Source organism: Prunus persica, chromosome G1, assembly GCF_000346465.2.
Source record: "Prunus persica cultivar Lovell chromosome G1, Prunus_persica_NCBIv2, whole genome shotgun sequence".
Classification (NCBI taxonomy): Eukaryota; Viridiplantae; Streptophyta; class Magnoliopsida; order Rosales; family Rosaceae; genus Prunus; species Prunus persica.
In genome coordinates, this window is record NC_034009.1 from 18,929,529 (window position 1) to 18,955,407 (window position 25,879).

Consider the following 25,879-nt stretch of genomic DNA (forward strand, 5'->3'; position numbering starts at 1 on the left):
ATGTGTCTAGAAATAGAATGATCAAAAGTAGTAACATTGAAAATTCATGCGTCGGGATTACCTGGTCAAAGCTATTCGATATTTGCATTTGCTTTTAGCATCTGTAGATTTTGTACAGGGATACATCAAAGCATGGAACACACTAGGAGCTACCTAGAGCTCTTCACACATAAATAGGTTGTTTTTATGCTTACAGGCTAGCATGGAGAAAATGAAATTCCAAATGCGCAAAATATATATCATATAAATACAAAGAGGACTGCTACGGTCAGTCGCCCAACAATACAAACACACGCATCCATGATGATCCTTGCACTGGAGTTTCCATGTAAAACATGTCAATCCCGCAATCTAATTATCAGAAGATGTAGTCGGGCACCTGGAGGGGGAACTGCGCCACTGCAACATCAAATGGGCCGCCCTTTGGCTCCCTCAAACTAAAACCAACAGAAACAAATATGTAACTAGCAAATGTAAATCATGATATCAGTTCAAAATCCCTTACAACACATTCGAATGGGAATTGAATATTTATGTCCATGATTGTTATAAGAAAATTACATGCAAACAGTCATAATTTGTATATTCATATAGATTGATTAGAGCTGAAATCAAAGTTCAGAATACACAAAAATCAAGTTGGTGAAAGATCAGCCAAATAGAAACATTCTTCAACATAACTACTTTGATATGGTGGAAGTTGCATCTTTGTAGCCCCAACTAACATAACACAAACTCCTAGCCTTCGGGGCTTTGATTCAACTATCCTCTCCTGCTCCTATTACTCATCTAACCACCCCATTTCATGTCCCAAACTATGCTCCTAAGCAAATCAAGCTCAAAGGTGTTGTTTTGGTTTTTTCCATGAATTATACGCAATGCTCTTTCTAAGGTTCATCACGTGTTAAAGCAATTTCTTTGAAATTCTACATTCTAAGCAAAGTTCTCACTCATCCGAACCTTCTTCAACCAGCAAGTCAACAGGCTCAGAATGGCTCAACTAAGATCCCAGTCATATGCAAGGTCAAAATCTGAACTAAAAGCTTGAACACATATCTACTTAGTTCAGGTGCTTGACACTGAAGAAGTAAAAAGTTAGGAGGGAAAGAAAATCATACAGTATTTTATCTCTTCTCAATGAAAAAAGCCTAAAATTGCAGATCAAAGATGCAGAAGCCCTAGAATTTTTAGTACATATGGATAAAACATAAAGAACTGAAACATTTTCTGCAAACCCCTTTTGCTCCAAGGTCAGTACATAACCACAGTAAAATGTTTTGACCAAAAAAAAAAAAAATCACAGTAAAATCCTTTTCAATCAACACTTTGCAGACCACATAATTTATTAGGAGAAAATTATTACATGCATAATGTATTCAGGTCGAGTACCTGCCAGGGATAAAAGCAAAAGAACCTTCAATAGAACCAGAAGAAAATGGTAGAAGTGTGCAACTCTCATAAACAAATTCGCTGTCGCCTGGATGCAAAAGTGGGTACTGCAAACATGAAAGTATAAGATTTATAACAGAAATTTAGCCTCTTTCAATGCATAGTTTAATTACAAGCAGAAGTTTACCTTCAATATCTTTTTTTTTATTTTTCAAACGCTTGTCTATAAATAGGTTAGATGAAACAATACTTTTTCTGTTTGAGAAGAAACAAAAATTTATTAATAAGAAACGTCAAAAACTGCAATCGGGCAGGGGACATGGAGTCGACTCTGAAATTACACTAGTAAAAAAACACAATTTAATCTACCTAAACTACACATAAAGGAAAAGAATCAGACTCCCAAACTTAAAACCACAATCAAAGTCTTACATATTGGTCCTTATGGAAACAATGGAGATCCAGAAACCTGGAAATATCAATAAGATGATATATTGGTAAAAATTGAAAAAAAAAAAAAAACAACGGAATTTGTGAGAAAGCTATGGAAACTTTGAGATATGGTTATTTGATCAATTATCTACTAATTTGATAAAAGAAATTGATAACAATTAGTTGCATGGTGGGCTTGTGTTACTGAGATTGAATGTGAGACAGGCTGACAGGCAATGTTACTTAGAAGGTTCACTAGTTACTACAGTTTAACTAAAACACATCAATTTCAATTATAATGATTTGTTACAATTGTTTGTTATTCATATATTTCATGGTGAATTAATAACAGTATTATTTAAACCAATTAAGTAGTTAACAATAATATAAAAAATTAAATAGAGAGAAATAATAAACAGATATGGAGAATGCCAAATTCAAGATTTGCAAAAAAATAAAAAACGAAAAGATTAAGTAATTGAGAATAATAAAGGAAATTATAAAGTTACTTTAAGCTTTAGGAGATTTGTGAGAAAGAGGTCATTTTTCTATGGACTAAGAGCGATAATTTCATTAAAAAATCTGACAAAAATTTGTGAATGAGAGGAGCTTACAATTGATATACAATATTTATAAGAGTGGAGGTGAGTAAATTGTTGGTGGGATCAGATGCTATAAATTATAGCTTACCTGAATAAAAGTCAATGTTTTCTTTCATATAAGTATAATACGAAAGTACGATAAATTCCTCAAATTTCAAGAGAAGTTGGCCAAATCAAACATTCAAACAACTGGAAATATCACCCCAACAATTTCGCAGAAAAAGAAGGAAAATATTGATGAAAAAATCGTAAAACATACGATAAAGTGCAGTATCTTGCCAAAATATCAGGATGTGAGAGAAACGAAATATTGGCCACAACATTATCAATATTTAAGACCATGACAATGATACATCAACTGATAGCTTTACAGTTCAAAACCGAAGCCCAAAGGGCAGACCAAAAACTAATTCGACCCCCAAAGCTCACCCTCCCCTGACTAATCCTCAGAAAACCTTCTATTTGGCTCCATCCATATGACCCAAAACAGAAGACGACCTTGAGAAATATATTTCCATGGACTTCAACTTGATCCCCTCAATAAGGGTTTAGCATCCCACCATTAGTAGCAACTCCATACTTACTCCAAATCAAGCTTACGCCACAAAGACTTAGCTTCCAAAGGGTATCTCCACAACCACTTCCCAGGCAAGGCTTTATTCTCTCCACTAATTGCCCACACCTATGCCCCCCATCTTGTTGCTTCTAGCCAAGGATGAAAATATCGGCGATACAGATATTATCGGGCCTTCAATTTATGGATAGTTCAGGGGATATATTGATGTTGTTTTAGGTATTGGGGAAAATCGACAAAAAAGACAGATAATGGCTTTAAAACAGGGAATTTTGAAGTGAAACTTTCATAGATATTAAGCACATTATCAATGAATGTATTGAACTAATAAAATTCAAAATATACTAAGTATAAGATATGCATATAATGAAATGTACGTGTATATATAATGCGCGATGAAAATCCTGAAAATAAATACAATTAGACTTAATACAACAAAGACAACATTATTCAATCATAACCCAACCCAACCCAACCCAACCCATTAATACATAACCCAACATTATATTACAAGAATCAAACTTAACAATAAAGGAAATGAGGGATAGAAGATTAGGTGAAAAATAAAATCAAACACACAAGAAACCGATCAACCAGAGAGAGGAGAGGAAGAGCCAAAGATAGCTGGAATGACTGAGAAGAGAAGAAAGGAGAAGCTACTAAGTATTAGAGCTTGGTTTTTGACATTGATTCAGTGGCTGGGACCTATGATTACTTTCAAAACTGAAGACAAATTTCTGGGTTATTTGACTGGTATCGGGAAATATCAGTAAATATCGGTAAATATCGAGGATATCGGGGGTTATCGGGGATATATCGCCGATACGGGGGAAGAAATAGGCTTACTCCCCTGTATCTGTATTGACACCTAAAAAAGGGGAAATATCAGCCGATATATCGGGATATCGACCGATATTTCAACCTTGCTTCTAGCCACCATGCGATCTTTCTTTCCGTACTATCTACCCAACCACAAGATATTTCTCATCAATCTTTCTAGACTCTTTGCCACTGCAATAGGAATTTTGAACAAGGACTAATAATAAATTGGATGCAACACACTTGAATTAAAAGTGAATCTGCCAGCTCATGATTAAATTTTTTTATTTTCCTTCAAATAGCAGTGTCATCCTTGTTAATTCACTCCATGTTAGTGACTTTATCAATTTCATGAGGATATATGGGAGGAATCTGAATTCTCAGAGTATTACCTGGTTCATAAGCAAACAAGTTCTCAAAGTACTATTATTCATAAAAGGGAATGTAGATGGATTTTTAAAAAGTTAGGTCTCACGATAAGACTAGGACACTTCAGGCAAGTAAACTATATGGATTAAGCAGTCATTAAACTAGTAGCTCTAACACATAACAACAGACGATTTGTTTACTTGAAACAAAAGCATCAGAAGATTGTTATAAACTATTTGAAATACGTTCTAGGGTCATATATTTGGAGAAAAAATAAAAATAAATCCATCCATCCATTTAAAGATAATGATAAATCACTTGTGATCTGCTAAAAGAAAGAAGTAAGGGTGTCAATTAAGATTCTGTAAAAAAAAAAAAAAAAAAATTAAAAACATTGGACAATGGAAGTAATTGACCAACTGAAATTGTACCTGTCCTACAACAGCTTCTCCATTAACATCAGCTATCACGACATCTTTAGCACGGATGATCCAGTGCCTCCAATGCAGTTGGCAAGAGCTGAATGTCATTCCATTGATGATGCATCCTTCAGGAAGAAGGGACATGCGGATTGAATAAGCAAATGAATACTTTTGAGAAGTAGCCTGCTCCGGGACAAACACAGCAGAAGCACGAACCTAAGATAGAATTCAAATAAGAATAAATTTATATAACAGAAAAGTGTACAGTAGTCATTATAATTGCATTCAGAATTATTGTCAAATATATCATTATAAAGAACAGGATTTTTGTAAGAATAATGGACAGGCCAATAGAGTTTTAGAACAATAAATATAACTGTAATTTTTCTAGTAATGTTCAAAAACTTAATAGTTCCTCATACATTGCAGGTGGAGGGATGCTGCCAGTAAAATAAAATAAAAAATTATCCAGCCTGCCTGAAGCTCATGTCTGACACTTGAGATGCCTAGGGTTTTTTAATATGTGGAAACTAGTGGGCCCTGTTTCAACAACATAGACCTGCTTATTTCCCAAGACAAGAGGTAACGAGGAATTAAATATGGGTTTGCTGACTTGAACTGAGACATGGTCACAAACTACGAGCAGTTAATTCTCCATGCCAGTGCCCATTTGACAAAGTTAAATTTGTTCATTCCAATATACATCAAATGCCACATATATTTGCCATATTTGCTTGTTTTCTACTAGAACCAAGAAAGAGGAACCAAAAGAAAATTATTATGCAAAGAATTGCACATGCACATGTTCAAACTCACACAATTGCCTACCTTTACACCATTTGTTATAGCAGTGGAACAGAGAGGGGATTCTTCTGGAAACTGACTGATGCTTCTGAAATTTTCTTCTTGACGAAGTTTAATAATGCCATTTTCTAAACGACGGCCGTGTTCTTCTAACCAAAGCAGCATTGCATCCTGCTGTTGATCAACACTGCAATCATGAACTGAACTAATCAACGCATTTGGTACACAAGGAAGCATTTCCCCATCATCTAGAAGATTTCTGGTACCAACATAGAGTTGACCACTTGTACAGTTCAGGAAAAACAACTTCTCACTATATGTACAAGATGCAGCCACAACAACACACTTCGATCTGCCAGGAAAATCCAGTTTGGGTGTTATCTCCTTTGTTTCTGAGATGACCTGACGTAAAGGCAACAAATACACAGTTACCAAGTGGTTATAAAATGAATAACCACCTATGATGCCCAATGGACAGCCAACCAGGCTATTTTGAAAATGTTTGTCCTCAAAATCTTGACCATCATGAAAACGATAGAGGATCCTCGTTGGGAGAGGAAGTTTCACTTTCAAGATTTTCTCCAACTCTTGAATATCATCTTCTGATGCACCCTTGTTCAGTGTAGACTCAGCCTCTGGAAAATTAATAGTCAACCAGTTTCTAAGTTTGTCCCAACATTTTTTGACTCGCTTTACAAGCGACCAAGGATACATATGAAAAGCTTCACGCCATAATTGGTAACCTTCCTGGAGAGAGCAGGTGTGTTAGTACAGAGATAATATCCTTTTAACAGATATTAAATATATAACCAACTCAAAAAGGCCTCAATTCTAGTTACTTCAAGGATGAAACATGAAACCACCATTTCCATAAAGCTCCATGAGTGTTAGACAATCACTAGACCCCAAAAGAATAAGCTGTTAGGGAATAAGTCAACAGTGTGTATCTAGCACGCCCCCTCTAGCCCCATTCTGTAAGTGGAGAGGTAAATGCAGACAAAGAGAGACATATAAGTGCATCCCCACGGTGCACTTTGAAAACCAGTAAAGGAGTTGGGGAATGGAGATTGGAGGTTTTGAATCCAGGACCTTTGCAAAGTAAAGCTCTGATACCATGACAACCACTAGACCCCACAAGATTAAGCCGTTTGATAATGGGCCAACAATGTATCAAGCTAACAACAAGGGCTAGACTTCTTGGAAATTTAAAAACATCTCTCACACCATGCGACGAGGACCAAATATGAATCTATAACGCAACTTAAATGAAAAAATAGACACAGAAGTTGACTGTGTGAAGTGCATAAAGATATAATTACACATATATAGATCAGTAGATAGTACTTATCATCACTCTAGGGGCCCATTATAATTAGCCCATAAACGCCTAAGAAATAATGCTGCTTAAAGAGTATTGACACTTTAGACTCAAGAAGCACGTTCGAACGCGGAACAAAACCAAAAGTACCCTAAGTCTGGACTCCGGAGTATTTTAACTAGACCCCATAACATTACAAGGCCATAATTTCATAGGATAGTTGCCCAGATCACTCCTTGGAATTTGAGTCTTTAACCCAAATTACCAATCAACCAATCAGTCATGTTGATATGCAGTCTGTGCAAAAGTTTATGATGAATTTCCTAACACATATCCACAAATGAAATCAATCTAAACACAAAAGAGAAAGACTTTGGAATCTTTTAACAACATTGCATGCGGTCAAATGAGGACCCGATGAAACCGACCCAGAACCTAAAATACATAAATAGGCACTAACTCACCAACCAGACTGAAAATTCTGTAAGTTTCCTACTTGACCATGACCACGAACTCGCGGAAATTTGACGCCAAATAAAAATTCAATTCAAAGCCAACAAATTTGAAAAGAAATACATGGTTTGACTTTAAGTGGTAAGAATTTGATGGGAATACCTTGAAAGAAGGGGTGAGGTTGCCATGAGGGTCGAGGGGTTGCGAAAGGTCGAGGTCTCGAGCACAGAAATGGGACCAAAGAGAGTCTTCGGAGGCCGAAGCTCTGAGTTTCTTGCTCACGCAGGCTGCTCTTGCTGAGTCTTCGGCTTCTAATTTGCTTAGGATTGTGTGTAGCGCTAGATCACCCACTGCCTCCAAACCCATCATCTCTTGCTTAGGCTTCTGTGCGAGAGGTGTACTGTTACTGAGGCTCTCCAAGGTAATGTCAGAATGTTCTATAGCGAGAGCGACATTGGTTTTTTGGTACGCTCGGCCGAACCGACCAAATCAATTTGGATGTATTTAATATAGATTTTAAAATTTTATTTTGGAATAAATAAGTTTTGTGTTTGTGTTATTTAATTAAGATTTTTAAATAATTTAGATAAGTGTTGTGGTATTTTATTAAGACTATTAAGGATTTTTAAAAGAGAGTGTCGAAATCTATTGATATTCAAAAACTTGCTAATTTCGAATGATTTTTTTAAAGGTTTTTTATCACAAAATGTCCCTGAGGTTAACAAAACTATCAGATTGCATCCTTCTTGTTTTTTGGTGTCATTTGTGGTCCTTAACGTTAATGGGTGCTCACAAATAGTCCTTGTAGTTAACTTCCATCCAAAAATTTGTTAAATTACTAACGTGGCATACATGTTGGACTCATATATCCAATGAAATGATGCCACATGAATTATATTAAAAACATATATTTCAAAAATAATTTTAAATTTATAAACCATAGAAAACTAATAATAAAATCAACCAAAATTATTACCCAAAAAAAAAAAAAAAAACCACTAGCTCCATCGCATGCCTCTCTCTCTCTCTCTCTCAGACCTAACCAGAACCCCCAGTTCCCCTCTCCTCGCGAAAATAATCAAGGACTATGGTTATGAATTGATGCTGATTTATTGATTCTTGATGATGAAGGAAAATATTTTTTTTTTTCCTTGAATTTGAATCATCAAACCGTCCAACCATAGGCATAGGCATATCAATGGCGGTGGTTGGGGTGGGCAGATTAGCAGAGTTGATGAGGTGAGGGAAAATCTACGATATCTGGGTACGGGAAGGGAGGCTGGGTTGGGTCAGGGAGGGAAGAGAAAGGCTAAGAGAGGGGGCAGAAAGAGACCAAATAGAGGAGGAAGGAGGGGGAAGGGGTGTAGCGGTGCTTGGGGGGTGTGATGCGATGGAGCTAGTAGTTTTTATTTATTAGTTTGGGTTTTATGGTTTACAAATTTTAAATTATTTTTTAAATATATATTTCTTGATATAATCCACGTGGCATCATTTCATTAGATATGTGAGTCTTATATATATGCCACGTCAACAATTTAACAAATTTTTAGACGGAAGCTAACGACAAGGACTATTTGTGAGCACCCGTGTTAACCTTGAGGACCATAAATGACACAAAAAAACAAGGATGCAATCTGATAGTTTCGTTAACTTTAGGGACGTTTTGAGATAAAAAGCCATTTTTAAAATATCAAATTGTGTTGGACTTTTTAGTGGGAGGTATAAATACCAAACCCTATCTCAAATTCCATCCTAACCCATGAGATTTTTCATGTGAGATTTCTTTTTTGTTCCGGAAAAGATGAACTTACATGCACAAAGGGCTTCTCTCTTTGTGTAACAGAACCTCAGGGGTAATCGTTCCTTATTGATTTGACAAATTTCATTAGATTCGGATTGCGTTGCTTTGTGTCTTCATTGTTGTATGATTTTTGGATTAAGCACAGGATGTTAATTGGATTTTCAGCAAAATAGCCATGGTACCTTGGTCAAGATTGGTTCAAGAATTTGTTAGCAACCTGTGTAAGAACACAAATTGTAGGCCACAATTATCTATACAAGCACATAAGGAAAAACCCTTTATGTCATGTGGGAACACATGGTGGGAAGGGGCAAATTCCGGTCTCTCCAAGGAATTTTTCAGCGAGTGCCTCTGTTGCTCCACCACATGCATATGAAATTTGCAGTACATGTATAATAATATCCATAACTACTAAAGTTTGCTATTCGTTGAAGTGTATAGGGTCTCTCTTCTGTTAGCAGTTGGTATTTAGCATTAAATCTGGAATTTGTGCATGAGATAATAGAATTATGCTTCTCCTTCTGCTGCCTAAGGATGAGGCTTTCTATAATGAAACTGTGAAATCAGTTGTTGAATTACCTGATGTTATTGCTGTTGCTTGCATAAGGATGAAGCTTCCTTGAATTGCACTCGAGTCATTGTGGGAACAAATATTTCGACGTTCAAGGTGCTTGGTGGACAAGAAGAATATCTCCTAGGTTAATTAATTAAGCCCATTTATTTGGTCAATTAATTGATATTAAAAATAGGGATATTATCTTAAGTATGGGATACTATGTTTATTTAAAAAGATAGGCACCTTCTATAGTGCACCAGGCGCACCCATGCGCCATTTTTCCTTTATAATGAGCCCATATTTTTAAAAAAATTGGTTACCGGTTATACAAGTTGTCAAGTTTCCACTTTTTGTTAAGATATAACGCAAATGCAATTGCATAAAGGTCATGCAATTATGTCTTTCCTGTTTGGCAATTGGCATATGATTTGACATGTTTCAATTGAGTTTATTCTTTTTGACTCACGATGACATGCTTATGAATTTCGCAATGGTATTTGTTTACTTTTATAAATCTAAAGTTACCATTTAAGACTCTTTTTTTATGAGAATTGTTTGACTTCTTTTTTCTTCTGATTTCGATATGTCACCTCATTGTAGCTTTACTCAAGTTCATTATGAGTTGCTGGTTTTATTTATACGAATTATGATGGCTAGTTGTGATTAATTCCTCTGTATTTTATGCCTAATTTTTTAAAAATCAATTGAAGTTGATAGTTTCAATTTTTTGTTTCTTTTGTTTCATAGAATTGGTGAATGCTCATCAACATTTATTTGAGAGCTTGAACGTCTTTATCTATCAAATTTTTTCACCTCGAGTTTTGTCTATGTAATTGGTTAAAATCAATTTCTAAAATAAGAACTATATTACTTGTTGAACTCTATGTTACATGGTTGTAGACATCCACAAAGTATTATAAATTTATGTTCTTTTCCTAACATGGCCATGGATTTTATAGTACATTGTTAGGATTCAAAGTCAAGAAAAACAAGTAGAAAAGTAGAAAGTTTATAAGTTTTCTCGTACATTACAAGATTTTCAGTTGTGTTTACAAGGATAATGACATAATTTTACTCGTCCAAAGTCCATTCTTACCTTGGTACTATGTGTCATTTTCTTTGTAAATTAGGGTATTACAGTGTTATGGATTAGGGTGAACCATAATGTGGTTACAATTATTTCACAACATTTGCAGATTTTTTCATGATTCATGAGTTAGGAGTTGCTTTATATAACTTGTAACCAAAATCAATAAAACTTGGGTAACTTTATATAAATCCAATTGGCCAAACTGAAATTATTTTTTTCACTTGTAACCAAATACAATTTTTGAACATCTAAACTATTCTTTTTGTTTTGTTATTTCTTAAATGTGAATAAATTACTACAAGGAACTAAAATACAACTACATAGTATAACTCGTTTACGTATTTAATATCAATCAATGATACGATATTCAACTTTTAAGACATAATATCAATAAATATCCACTTATATTATAATAAATATTATATGACCATACTCTGAAGCCACACTATAATTACTTCTCAAGATGACATATTATTATATAAAAATATATATGTATTCGTGCTTATTCTAAAAATAACTTTAAACAAATGTCTTATAACAAAAGATGACTCATAGCATCTTCCAACAAAAATTTCCCTTATGATCCTTCTCTGTTTTTTAGTTCATATGTTCGTAATATAATTGGTTTATGTTCCGATCAATTAAAAAAATGTTAAATAATAATATATAAGAATATAATAATTAAATAATATATATTGCACTTTATAATCAATATATAATATATAAATATGGTATTTACATATAATATATACAATTTCAACTAAAATACTCGAAATTTTATATAAGTATGTAACATAACAAAATACTAAATGAGGTAATGAAGGGGAAAAAAGTGATTGAGTTACCATCTCATTCGCTTCTCATGTACGAAATTTTAGAATTGAAGCTAATTCTAAAATAATTTGAGAGAAATGTCTTAAAACTAAAACTATATATTATTTCTTGAATACGACTCATAGCATATTCAAAATATGTTTTTACAAACTTATTTCTATGCCTAAACAAATAATTTAATATATTGTCATCCTCATATTCATGTTCCCACAAAAATTTCTCTCATGATCCTCCTCTGGATTTTGGTTCATATCCTTGTTATATAGGTTTCCCCTTTCCCATCCATAAAAAAAATTGTTTAATAAGAATATCCACTCATAAATATAGTATTTACATATAATATGTAGAATTTCAACTAAAATACTAATTTTTTTATATATGTATTGTAACATAATAAAATACTAAATGGGGTAATGAAGGAGAAGAAAGTTACCAATCCCCTAGCTTCCCATGTAAATCCCCATTTTATAAGGACATAGATCAACATTACAAGATATTGGTGAGTGTGGGCCTCAAGGATATAAAATGGGGTCCTTATTCTAGTAAACACGATGGTTTACAAGACTAAGGACCGGTATTACAATAATTTGGATATGAGAGTACCATAACATTTTAAGAGGATCCCAAAACTTATAAGTTACAAGATTTGGGTAACGATTTACAAGTTTTTGAACCAGGAGTACAACATTAGGGTTCACCTAATCCATAATGTTGTAAATTCCCATTTACAAGGATATGGATCCACATTACAAGTAATTGGTAACTCCGGACCATGAGGAGGTAAATTGGGTCCTTATTATAGTAAAATTAGGGTTTACAAGACTAAGGACCAATTTTACAATTTTGGGATACGAGGATACCATAACCTTATAAGGAGGATCCTTACAAGATTTGGGTAGTGATTTACAGGTTTTTGCACCACGATTACAACGTTATGGTTCTCATAATCCTTAATGTTGTAATCCCTATTTTACAAGGATATGGATCCACATTATAAGGAATTGGTAAGTGCGGATCATGAGGATGCAAATTAGGTCCTTATTATAGTAAAATGAGGGTTTACAAGATTAAGGGCCGATTTTACAATTTTGGGATACAGGGTACCATAACTTGTAAAGAGGATCCATAAACAGGTAGGTTACACGATTTAGGTAATGATTTATAGGTTTTTGCACCATGATTACAACATTAGGGTTCTCATAATCCTTAATGTTGTAAATCCTTATATTTACAAGGATATGGATCCACATTACAAACAATTGGTAAGTCTAAACCATGAGGATGTAAATTGAGGTTCTTATTCTAGTAAAATGAGGGCTTACAAGATTAAGGGCCGATTTTACAATTTTGGGATACGAGGGTATCAAAAGTTGTAAAATGGATCCATAAACATGTACGTTACACTATTTAGGGAGTGATTTACAGGTTTTTGCACCACGATTACGACATTAGGTTCTCATAATCCTTAACGATGTAAAACCTTATTTTACAAGGATATGGATTCAAATTACAAAGAATAGGTAAGTCCGGACCATGATGATGTAAATTGGGGTCCTTATTCTAGTAAAATGAGGGTTTACAAGATTAATGGCCGATTTTACAATTTTAGGATACGAGGGTACCAAAACGTTGCAAAAAAAATCCCTAAACTCGTAACTTACAAGTTTTTGGTAACAATTTACAAGGTTTTTCCTCCTGGATTACAACGTTAGGGTTCACCGAATCTATAACGTTATAAAACCTCATTTTACAAGGATATGTATCCACATTACAAGGAATTGGTAATGGTGAACCTTAGCGATGTAAAATGGGTCATTATTCTAGTAAAAAATGATTTACAAGATTAAGTACTAAGGGTACCATAACGTCGTAAAGAGAATTCCTAAACTCGTAACTTACAAGTTTTTAGAAACAATTTACAAGATTTTGCTCCTAGATGACAAAGTTAGGGTTCACCGAATCCATAATGTTGTAAATCACATATTTACAAGGATATGGATCCACATTATAATGAATTGGTAATGGTGGACCTTAGCAATGTAAAATGAGTCATTATTCCTGTAAAAAATGCTTTTCAATATTAAGGACTGAGGGTACCATAACGTCATAAAGTGAATCCCTAAACTCGTAACTTACAAGTTTTTGGTAAAAATTTACAAGGTTTTGCTCCTGAATTACAACGTTAGGGTTCACCAAATTCATAATGTTGTAAATCATATGTTTACAAGGATATGGATCTATATTGCAAAGGATTGGTAATAGTGGACCTTACGGATGTAAATTGGGTCCTTATTCTAGTAAACAATTTTGTTTAAAGTTTAAGGACCGAGGGTACCATAACGTTATAAAAGTGTGTTCCATATTGTTGTAAAAACAAGGATTTACAATATTAAGGACTCATTTTACATTGTTTGGGACATGAGAGTTCCATAACATTGTAAAATTTTGGGTTCGAATTTACTAGAGTTTGTATTGTGATTTCCACATTAAGGTTCACTTTAATACACAACATTATAATAGCATAATTTACAATGGAAAGGATATCGATTACAATATTAAGGTTTGGTTGGAAGTTAAACAAGCAAAATTGTTCCCTATTCTTGTAAATCATATGTTTACAAGATTTGGATCCACAATACAAGAAATTGGTAATCGTGGACCTTACCTTACTCTTGTAAAAACAATGGTTTACAACATTCAGGACTCACCTTATACTTTTTGGGACATGAGAGTTCCATAACATTGTAAAGTTTATATCTAATCTTGTAACAACAAGGCCTTACAACATTAAGCACTTAGGTTAATAGTGTTTAGGACTTAAGTGTTCCATAACATTGTAAAGTTTATCTCTAATCTTGTAATAGAGATCATTTCTATTGTAATTTATGATATTACTGAGATCCATTATATTGTGAAAAATGTCATCAATACTGTAAACCCTTGTGTTTAAAAGAATAAGGGCCACATTTATTTCTCTTAGGTCAAAGCTTACCTTAACTTTGTAAAATGGATCTTTTTATTATAAATTAGGAGATTACAAGATTTGGGATTAGGAAGAACCTTAAAGTTGTAATCATGATGCAAAAAACCTCGTAAATCAGACCTTTTTTTTCCCCTTTTTTTATGGTATCAAAGGCAATTGCCAAACAGGAGACAATTTACCCTTAATCAATTCAAATGTTTCTTTTTGGAAATAAACTTATCCAAATATATAGTTCAATTTTATTTTGTATTTTCAAGATAAACATATAAAGCATACAAGATTTTGGGGTATCGGTTTACAAGTTTTTGCACTTGGATTATAATATTTGGGTTCACCGAATCCATAATGTTGTAAATTCCTTTTTTTCAATGATGTGGATGCACATTACAGTGACTTAGTAAGGGTGGACCTCGATGACGTGTGGTCCTTATGCTTGTAAATGCAAGAGTTCATAAGATTAATGACGAAGGTTACATGATTTTAGATATTATGTTACCATAATGTTGTAAACGAGATCCCTAAACTTGTAAGTTATAAGATTATAATTGCGCGATTGGAATGCACATGAGACTACTTTGTTTGTCAATTACAAGACGTAAATGGAAATGAAACTACCTATTTGTCAATTGCATTGACAAATCATGTATTGTATTTACATTCTCAAAATTGAAAAGGCTGCCAATAACATAAAGAAAACAAATAAATAATTTTTTTTGTGTAAAAATTGTAATGCTTTGTAACTTTATTGATATTGATCGGCTATAGCTTGGAATTGCATGATTGGAATGCAAATAAGATTGTTTTGTTTGTCAATTGCAAGACTGTAATGCAAATGACATGACCTATTTGTCAATCTCAAAATTTAAAAGGCATCCAATAAGAAAAAGAAAACAAATCAATGGTTTTTATATGAAGAATATAATGCGTTGTAACTTTATTTATGTCAATCTGTTATAGCTTGTAGTTGCATGATTGGAATGCAAATGAGAATCCTTTGTTTGTCAATTGCAAAACTAAATATGGCACTAATAATTGTCAATTGCATTGACAAATCACATAATGTATTTACATTCTCAAAATTAAAAAGGCCGCCAATAACATAAAGAAAACAAATCAATAATTTTTATAATTATTTATATTTCTCACAACTATGAGATTAAATGAAATATCATACTAAGTACACAGAATGGATAAATGACATCAAAAGAAATACATTGAAACTAAATGCCAAGTATTTCACGCAAAAAAACAAAAAAAAAAAGCCAAATACAAGAAGGAAAAAATAAAATAAAATATTGAACTATAATCTACTACACTCCCATCTTCAATTCAGCCCATGCCTTACGTCACCAAGCTCATACAAAATTCCTTTATTTTGCTACAGCACAGCCACGTCATGTTGGCAATTGACAAATAGGCACTATGTAATTGCCATTCTAATTTGCGAAAGCCAATAATCATCTGAATGGTAATTGCCAAACTACCTCTATCATTTCATTTTTCTTCTCTTCCATGATTTAAGCACCTAAAAGTAAAAACAATAGAATTTTAATGCTTTTAACCATTCTAATGCTTTTATGAAAAAACATAATGTCGACAATCAATTAAACACATCCTACTCCTACTAAACAATCCAAGAAATCGTATTCTTCCCAGGAATTTGTGTATTTCTTATGCAGCCAACATGACATGACAGACTCACTCAAACTACTATTCACAATAAAACACACACCACCAACTCATGAGCCACAAAATATATGAATCGCCGAATGATTGTGCCTCTGTGACTCCTTGTACTGTCAAATGTTTCAAGAAAAAATACAAATGAGAAGAAAAGAAAGAAGGGAATCACAGCATAATTTCACAAAAAATTGAGAAGAGGAAATAAATGAAGATAGCTACTCCCGCTGCAAAAGAGGACGAAATAAATTTTATAGCGATATTTTACTATTTATTGAACAAACCAGAAAGCAAATCAAAACACTCATGATGAAAAAGGGCTCATGGGAACCATTGGACAAGGGAAACACAAAATGCAGATTCATCTCCATGTCTCTATGTTCCCAAACAACTAGCAAGGATAGGACCTCCAACTTTGGGTGATAGAACAAGTCACCAAGATGACTAATCAACCAATCTTGGGGGAAACGGTCGCTTCTGTTTATTTTTATTTCCACTTAACTCTCTAACTCTTATACATAGAAATGAGACTCAATCTTTTTACTTCGAATTTATATATAAGCAATTTTCTTTCACTCATATAACTATTTGATTTAGCTACATCCGCACGCAAAAGAAATGTGATTCTGGTTGAGGATTTCTTTCCTTTATTAGTAAAGGGGGCGCAGGACGTTAGAGCAAGAGCTGCAACCTAGTTGACTTTGAACCCTTCCTATCTTAGTAGCTAGATGGTTTGGAAAGTGTTCACCCGTTTTAGATTCGTTCCTGTGACGGTAGGGTACAGTTCCCCGCTGCCTCGAAAACCATTGACTAGTTAACAAGTCAACTTTCATTTGTATGCAAGCGTGCCACTGCTAGAAATGAAAATCCTAGCAGATTTCTTTTAAAAATCAATAACTTGCGCCCCAAGTTATTGATTTTTAAATAAGCGATTGTGAATTTGGGTGAGGAATATCTCTCAAGTAAGTTATTTTCTTGCCTCAGACTGGTGCGAACTTCACAATTTTTCACAGTACAAAACTAGTAATTCTGGCCAAAATAAATGATAAGAAAGTGAACTGTTTTAGGCAGAACTGCCTTTTACAAAGCTCAAAAAGGAAGACCAACTCTAAAAAAGACAAAAAGAGCGTTGGACTTCAATTTCTGCCTGGATAAATGCTTTTGATCCGGGCTGGATTGGGTATGTCTGTGCTGGATTGGACTATCAACACCTTCAACTGTCAAGTTTCAGCTGTAAATTGATATCAACGTTCGAGTGTGGTAGAGCTTTAATATATTTCAAGCCCTAGAAGGCTTTTTGAACGGGTAGAATTGGAACCTCTTCAGTCTGGCAGGGGCAGAAGTGGCTGAATTTGATGATTATTGAACTGGAACTGCACTGTAGTACCTGTTCTGCTTGATCAGGGCTTTCCATAAATTTGTTGAGGTTTTCATATTTGTAAAACCCGAACTCTGCTTGATTTGGCTTATGCTGAACCAAATTTGTAAAGAGAGAAATCTCGCCTTGAATGACTATTTCTCCGAAACTGAATTGAAGTTAGAGATTCTGGATTATAGCTAACTTGTTTCTTGTGGCTCAATGAGCTTTTGGTTGCTTCAGTGTTTTGAAGGCTTTTGAGATCAAGTGATCATTTTGAGTTTTTGTTAAAATTGATTTTGTGGTTATCTTCTATCTGTTCACTCTCTCTCTTATTTTATAGGAAATGCTAGAGTGGAGTTTTTAATCTTTGAATAATAGGTTTAGATTTTTTCGAAAATCTTTTCTCTTTTCAAAAACCGTAAAAGAAGGAAGTTATTGTTTTGGCAGATAAAAACCATCAACAATCAGCTTTCATGGAGGTCTTTTCCTTACTTTTTCTGATAGAAAACCAACTCTCTTTGTTTTCTGTTTGTTCCTTGTAAAGAGAAAAACTCAATCTGCCATGATGGTCAGTTTGCTTTCCTTGTTTTGAACAACTCCCTTGCTCCCTACTTATCTCTTGAAATCGTAGTCTGCTTATCTCTTGAAAAGGCCACCTGCTTTGGTGCAAAGTTTATATATATATATAAAGGGATTTTTATCTTCTTACTTTGGGTGCAAAAATGAAGAAGTCCTCGTGTAAGACCTGCCTTCATTCACTCCCTATCAACTCTTTTGTGATAGTTGAAAATTTTGACTTTTTCAACGTCAGGTAATTAGGTGGGGGCTTCTTTGAGAAAAAGATCTGCTTTTTTTGCTTTTTTTGGGATAAAGACCAAGTTGTGAGATTTTCTCAGAAGCTGGGCTTTTATCTAAAATTGTGTGTATCAGTTTTTAATTGCCAATAATGGTATTTTATTCTTTTCAGATCATGGCTACATTCATAATTTGTTCAAAAGGGTATGGGCTTTTCTAGTGTCTTGGTTTTCCTCTTCTAATTCTTGTAGATGAAAGCCCAAATATTTTTGGTTCATAGGCCTCTCGACGAACATGGGTTGGCGTGCAGAATTTTGGCCCAAACATTGCCCCCTAAGTTTGAATCGTTTTGAAAAACGGTGTCACACTTAATGATTGGCCAATTAATGACGTGCGTCATTTACTGCCGTTGCTCTAATGCACGTCTGCCTATTCAACTAGACTTCGTGGGGAAGTGGGTATTTTTAACGGCTATTTTAATCTGGGTAATTTCTTCACTTCCCACGATCTTTCTTCGAACTCTTTATAAGATTTTTTCCGAACCCTGTTCCTGTTCATCCAAAACCCTGACTTTGTTTCAGCTTCCATTTCTCTTCGAAAACTTCTGGTCTTTCGCTCGTTCTTCAATTTTCCCCTGGAATACAAGCATTTGGCAGAAGCTCTGCACAACCATACTTATGTGGGGCTTGGCCTCACAGTTCTGGCTTATTTGTATAAGAACCTTCATAGTACAACTCTGGAGAATCCACTGAATATCTCTGCTCCTAGGGCATTCTGGATTATCCAAATCTGGCTGTAGGTTTATTTCTCATAACTGAGGTTTCCGGACATTGTTCTGCCTGAAGACTAGATTATGACGGTCCCCTTGATATCAGCAGAAGCGCCTAAGCGCTCCATTGAAGAATACCTGATGTTTTTCAGCATTACACCAAGAGGTCTGCTGCTCAATGGCAAGTGGAACATACCCTTGGTTCCAGCCTGGATTCAGACTCTTTGAGAAGAAGTCGGAAGAAGAAGAAGAAGCCAAAATTGATTTCAGGAAGAAGTTTCTGAGTGTGATGCTGCCCTGGGATATGCCTTTTGGTGGGGGCAAGCCTCCTAATTACCATATGGGAGCAGAAGTCTATCATCCCAACTTATGTGCCAGGCAGCTTGGCTGCCCTAAGCTCATTGCTCTCAAATCTTACAGAAGCTGTAATCGTGCTACCTCATGGAGGGATTCAGATGACCTAGATGTGCATAAGGACTGTAGGTGCTCAGTGAACAAGATTAATAACAGTGTGGATGCCCTCTATCCATCCTGGGAGTCTAATTACTGCAGTTCTGGCGAGTTTGATGCTTGGTGGAAAGCTCAGTTTGCTGGTCTGACAGATGCTGGCACTGTTGTCCAATAAAGTGATTTAATCATGTAAACATTAATGCAAGTTCAGTTTCTTATTCCAGTATGTGTCAACAAAACAAAAAAACAAAAAAACAGTTGCCCATAAGCAACGTCCTGTGGTTGAATGTTGTAATTATATTAGTTAGTGAACTTTAAAGTTTGATGGCATGTAAAATTTTAGGATGGATTGATATGCTAGAATAGGAAAATATTTTATAATTTATTTTTAGGTCAAAATTCATTTTTAGTCCCTGTGGTTTATCACTAAGGTCCCTGTGGTTTCAATTTGAACTAATTCAAGGATAATGCTCAATTCATGTCAAAAAAAATTTAGGACTAAAGACAAAATACCCCCTTAAAGTTTGGAGTCATTCTCAATATGGGCCATAGAATTTCAATTTCATCAATTTACACCCCAATATTTCAAATCTAACCAATTTAAGCCTTTGTTAAGTTAACCATTTAGTCAAACGTTAACTGATGACGTGTCCACTGTAGGACCCAAAAATTGGGGGTAGGAGGTTTTGGGGTGTGTGTTCTGGGTTCGTTGAGGGAGGGGGAGTTCCAACATTTTTTTTCTTTATGAAGTTATTTTCTTTATTAGCCAAAAATTTTAAAAAACTAAATTTATATATTTTTTTAATAAAAAAGCATTTTTTTTAATTAATGAAACTGACAGAATTGAAACATTTAACTTGATTTGCTAACAGCTGCAAATACAATGACCAAAATTGAAATTTTGAAATTTCGAGGACCAAAATTAAATTCGACTCTAACCCTAGTGACAAAAAATGTAATTAATCCTTGAAAAAAAAACTTAAAAGAAGGGGAAATAGCTCTAAATGCCACATTTTTTATAATTTTAACTGAAAATACCACCTCTCCCCAAAAGTTTTGCAACTATCACCAATAAATATATATTTATTGTCCACTTATTGCACACAATCACTTTTGCTGAAATTTTGTTCACTCTTTGTCGCTCAACTCTCTCTGTCTCCATTGCTCAGGTCTCACACTCTCTTCGGCCAGCTCTCACTCTTTCTTCTCTCTTTCACTGTCGCGGGAAGCTCTCGGTGTCTCTCTCTCTCTCTCTCTCTCTCTCTCTCTGTGACGTAGTGATCTTCCTCTTCCATCGTTCACCTGCAAAAGGTACTGTTCATCGTCAATTTGAATTGGTTTAGGGGTTTCTCTGAAGTTGGTTTAGGGTTTATGGGTTTCTATGAAAATGGTTTAGGGTTTAGGAGTTCGTCTGAAATTGGTTTAGGGGTTTCTCTAAAATTGGTTTAGGGTTGAGGGGTTCCTTTGAAATTGTCTGATTCTAATGATTCCTTGTTTGAAACATTGAATGAGTTTGTTCTTTGTGGATTGATTCTTGCGTTTGATTTGGGATTCTATTGTTTTGCTACTGTTTTGCTATTGTTTTGTTGTTGTTATTGATGTTTTAGTGCTGTTTTTTGCTATCATATTGCCAATTTAGTGGTTTTGTATTAGCATTTTAGTGCTATTGTATTGCTAGTTTATTATGGTTTTATTCTTGTTCCATTATGGTTTTAATGGTTTTGGCCATTTTTGCAATTGAAGTCTATGTTTCCTGTTTTTTTTTTTCATCCAAAGAAGGGAAATTGTATGTGTCATTTATAGTCTCTACATTACCTGTTTTGTGGCATCCACTTGGGAATTCACTTATCACTTATCACTTGGGAATTCACTCTGCTCCTTAATTATTTCAGGAAATTCTTTATATGAATATGCACACACAGATGTATTTGTCATTCGGTTTTCAATTTGTGTTCTTGTTTTCGAGTTGCCGTTGTGGTTAGCATACTTATTCTGTATATATACAAAGCACAAAATTTGCATAATCGGTTGAAAAGTTAAAGGTCAAAAAATGGACATATGTCAAAACTGAAAAACAGAGGAAGTGTATGGTAATCATTTTTCTGCCTAAAACGCGATAAACTGGCGCTACCATGGTGATATAGTGGGGATACAGTGGCAATAAAAGGGTGCTAGAAATTGATGTTTGTGTTCATTTTGGGTTACTTGTTTTGTTTCATTTCATTCATTTTTTTTTACTCATTACTAGTTTATAATTGGATTATTAGGAGATTAATTTGTGTCAATTATTAATACAACAATTATATATATGAAGAATAAGACGAACAACATATCATATCACCAAACATCACACCACCAAATATAATCATGCTTTTCTCCAACCCATCACCAAGCATTTGCATATTTATTCATACCATCCTTTTTTTGTAAAAAATTTGACATCATCATCGTCCTCAATCTTTATGTGCTTCTACTCATTCGAGGCCACTAAAACTGAGAACTTTAAGAAAACCTCGTCTTCCCTTTTATTTGTATTACCAATCTGATGCACACGATCCAACAGTTTAGCAAATGTTATGGTCCGTGGAACCATTAAGCCTTTTGAGTCACCTCCTTGGTATTTGCACATCTTTTTTGAGGTTACCCATTTTCCATTGTAGCAAACCAGAGTAACAATTGTCTCCACTTCTGACCATGACAAAACAACATTTCATTAACACAGTACAACCACAATAAGTAGGCAATACAATGGCAATATAACAGCAATGTAACAGCAATATAACAACAACATAACAGCAATACGACAGCAAAATAATAGGAACATAATAGCAATACAATACTAACACAGCAGTGAACAAGGATTCATCACACTCACACTATACAAATCTACTACATCAAATGGACAATCCCAAGTTTCAAGATTCACATATCCGGAGCAATCTAAATGCAATTGGTAAAAACTCAGATGGATGAGCATGAAGATTCAAAAAACCTAACCGAAAGCAATTAAAGCCAAAACTAATTTAACATAAACCCAAGCAATCAAAATAAATCCAATTTCATAGAATCCCATAGATATTAAGAAAATAACCATCAACACTACCTATTCGAGGTCGGCGATCCAGTAGAGTTTCAAGGTTACAAGCAGCTATTCAGAAGACATACCTAAAAGATGGGGTTGAGGGAGGGTTTCGCGATTCAAAAGAGAGAGCGAGAGAGAGCTGCGCGAGAAAGCGAATAGGGAGAGAGAGAGAGAGAGAGAGAGAGAGAGAGAGAGTGAATAGGGAGCTGAGCGAGCTGAGAGAGAACAAAATTTCAGCAAATATGATATGTGTGCAATAAGTGGACAATAAATATATATTTATAGGTGATAGTTGTAAAAAAATTGGGGAGGGGTGGTTTTTTCAGTTAAAATTATAAAAAGGGTGGCATTTAGAGCTATTTTCCAAAAAAAATTAGCCTCTTCCCCTCCTAACAACCTAGCACCCCTCCCTCGGCTGGTTCCCTCCTCTCTCTCTCTCTCTCTCTCTCTCTCTCTCTCTCTCTCTCTCTCTCTACTCAGAGCCAAAAGCCATGAAAAAGCTTGAAACATACACAATGGCAGTCGCAAAGTGTTCATAATCTTTCACACAACCTGAAATACATAGAAGACATACCTGGCGCCCATCTTCCTTGAATACACGATCTTAGAACTCATTCAATCACAGCAGTAGCAATACAAGCAAAAAACAGGAATTGCTTAAGACTTCTACTCTCTTTCATAAACAGTTTCAGCTCTCTCCTTATGATGAAATTAGGTTTAGAGAACATGTTTGATGAGAGATGGGTCTTGAGCTTATACAGGAGTAGGTCAAGTCATCTCTACTCATCACCAAGGGCTGATTTGACTAACACTCTAAGCCCATCAAGAAATAGGACCGCTTTAATTGGTTCAAAATTTTCCTTATTTCATAAGGTTTTGGGCCTGAAAGTATAACCTAATTTAAACTCTTATCAAACATGATATAACTTAGTATCTAGTTGACATGACCTGAACAGAATTCCCCCTCAGAATTTGTGTCAAACCGTATTACCTATCCGCCATCCAACCAATTCCGAACTCACCTACTAATTTACCCTCTTTCCCGCATTCATAAAGATAAATGGGTCAAGACATCTATCGAAATTTCGGCAGAGCTGCCCCTGAAAAACGGACATTTACCAAATTATTTTCACCTGTAAATATCACAGTTTAATATTTCCAAACTTCAACATGCACAATGCTAATACACACAATTTACCAGATATGCCTCCAGCCTCAAATTCAACCTCGACAATTATACAGTAATTTGTGATAACTAATTTGTTTGGATAATTAATGAAGCATGCAAGAGCATCTTTGTAGCCAAATTTTAGTTAAAATAGCAAAACTTAACCAAACTTTTAGAAGGTGACTGCTCTCTCTTTTTTTCCTTCTCCAGAGTAAAAAGTGACTGCTTTAACACTGCCTTTTATATTTAGTCATGAAATCGTTACTATCTTTTGAATTCAGGAAGTGACCAAGTGCACTTGAAATATGTACGGAGAATAGTCAGGACCATAGAGATCCATTCGATCTCAAATGTAGAGACATAAAGTTGGTTTTGGTCGATAGGTTTTAGAAATTGAGACCGAGTTGCTGCCGATTCCACCGCCCCCACCGACGGACGTCTCTAGTTTTCCAACTGACCAGTCTTTCTTCAATTAATTACCATCTGGGTCGACCCCAGATTAGCCCCAATCTCCTCTGCCACTGTCAAACGCCACCGTTTGGACCCCACAAGCATCACAGCTTCCGTCGGGGAGATTATGATTTTGAAGGCTACGAATAGGGTGTGGCGGCTGGATTTTAATTGTTGTGCTAGGCAAGATGGTGTCAGGGTGGATATGGAGGATGGGGTTGCCGAGAGAGAGAGAGAGAGGGAACTAATGGGGGAGAAAGGGTTGCCATATTCCAACGAAGTGAGGTAGGAGAGAGAGAAATGAGATATAGGTTTTTATTTTTATTTTAATATATGTTGAATTTTTTTTGTAAATTTAATTACACCTAAACTAAAAAAGTGTACCCTATATTTGTCACGTCAACACTTAACAGAAGACAAAATAATCAAACTTATGGAACATGTAAATTGATCGAATTTTAAAACGTTAGGGTGTAAATTGACAAAATTAAAACCCCGTAGCCCATTTCAAGAATAACCCCAAATCTTTAGGGGGGTAAAATGATGTTAGCTCTTAAAATGTTTTTTATAGAAATTGAGCATTGTCTTTAAATTGCTTCAAATTGAAACCACATGAGCAAAATTGATCAAATTGAAACTATAGGGACCTTAACAGTAAAAGTAATAAACTACAAGGACCAAAAATAATTTTTTGCCTTTATTTTATTTTATTTGAGGTAATAATTAAGCTAACGAAGTTGAAAACATGCAAAAGAAAAAAGGATTAGGCTTGGGCCCAAATTGTTCAAAATTGATTTAATTTGGTCCAGTTTCATCGGTGATTTTTGTCAAATTCAAATTGAACCAAAAACAGTTTCATTGTCTATGATGGTTAATCCATCATGCTTTGGGATGTTTACCGCTGTAAAACAATTCCCTTTGATGAATCCAACGCCTTAACTTCTCATGACTATTTTATTTTTTTTTCACAGGTCGTGAAATGCTTATGCTTGCGGCCATGGAATGTTTATGCTTTAAATATGTTTATGACCTTGAAACATTTACAACGGCTACTTGAAAAACGCTTATTACTGCTTAATATGTTTGCCACTGGAAAAATTAAGGATTAACTACACTTTAGTCCCTAGAGGTTTAGGGTCAATATCGAAATAGGCCCCGAGATTTTAATTTCATCAATTTCATACCCAATGTATCCAAATATGACCTCGTCCGTTAGATTGACCTTCTAGTCAAATGTTAAATGTTGACGTGTCTATTGTGGGATCCACCTACTAACCAATTCAAAATATATATATATATATAAAATAACATAAATTTTAAAAATAAAAAAAGCTTGAAATACCCAGCTCCCCACCCCCCGCCAGTTCCCCACCGCTTCTCGCACTAACCCCAGCCCTCTCCCTCTTTCTCTGCACGACCAAAAGCCATGAAAAAACCAGAAATATACCAATAACAGTCTCAAGCCAACTCCTTTCTTCACTAGTGGAACAAATCCCCCTCAATTCAGCACGTTCTCAAGTGTTAGTTCCATGTAGATGATTCCCAGCATGTGGAGGTATTCCAAACCACCAAAACTTCCGTAGCATAAAACATGGAAATAGAGGTCCTAGTTAAATTTGATTGTATTCTTTTTTTGAAAATAAAAAGTCAAATAAAAAGAAAATTATGCAATTCAATAT

General features: G+C 34.8%; 1 protein-coding gene across 4 annotated transcripts; it reads right to left on the reverse strand.

The window, feature by feature from the left end:
• On the reverse strand, positions 51–7,691 carry LOC18788285 (F-box protein SKIP16). 4 transcript variants are annotated; one of them, XM_007222199.2, is made up of 5 exons: positions 7,345–7,691; positions 5,436–6,158; positions 4,617–4,823; positions 1,390–1,496; positions 51–437 (listed from the first exon to the last, which is right to left on the reverse strand). In XM_007222199.2, the coding sequence occupies exons 1-5, from the start codon at positions 7,549–7,551 to the stop codon at positions 359–361; spliced, it is 1,323 nt and encodes a 440-aa protein (XP_007222261.2). In that variant the 5' UTR covers positions 7,552–7,691; the 3' UTR covers positions 51–358. The 4 variants fall into 4 exon arrangements, with proteins under 4 accessions (XP_007222261.2, XP_020409586.1, XP_020409588.1 ...); XM_020553999.1 differs by lacking the exon at positions 51–437 and adding an exon at positions 1,577–1,644 and having other exon boundaries at positions 1,408–1,496; positions 7,345–7,670; XM_020553997.1 differs by lacking the exon at positions 1,390–1,496 and having other exon boundaries at positions 58–437; positions 7,345–7,670.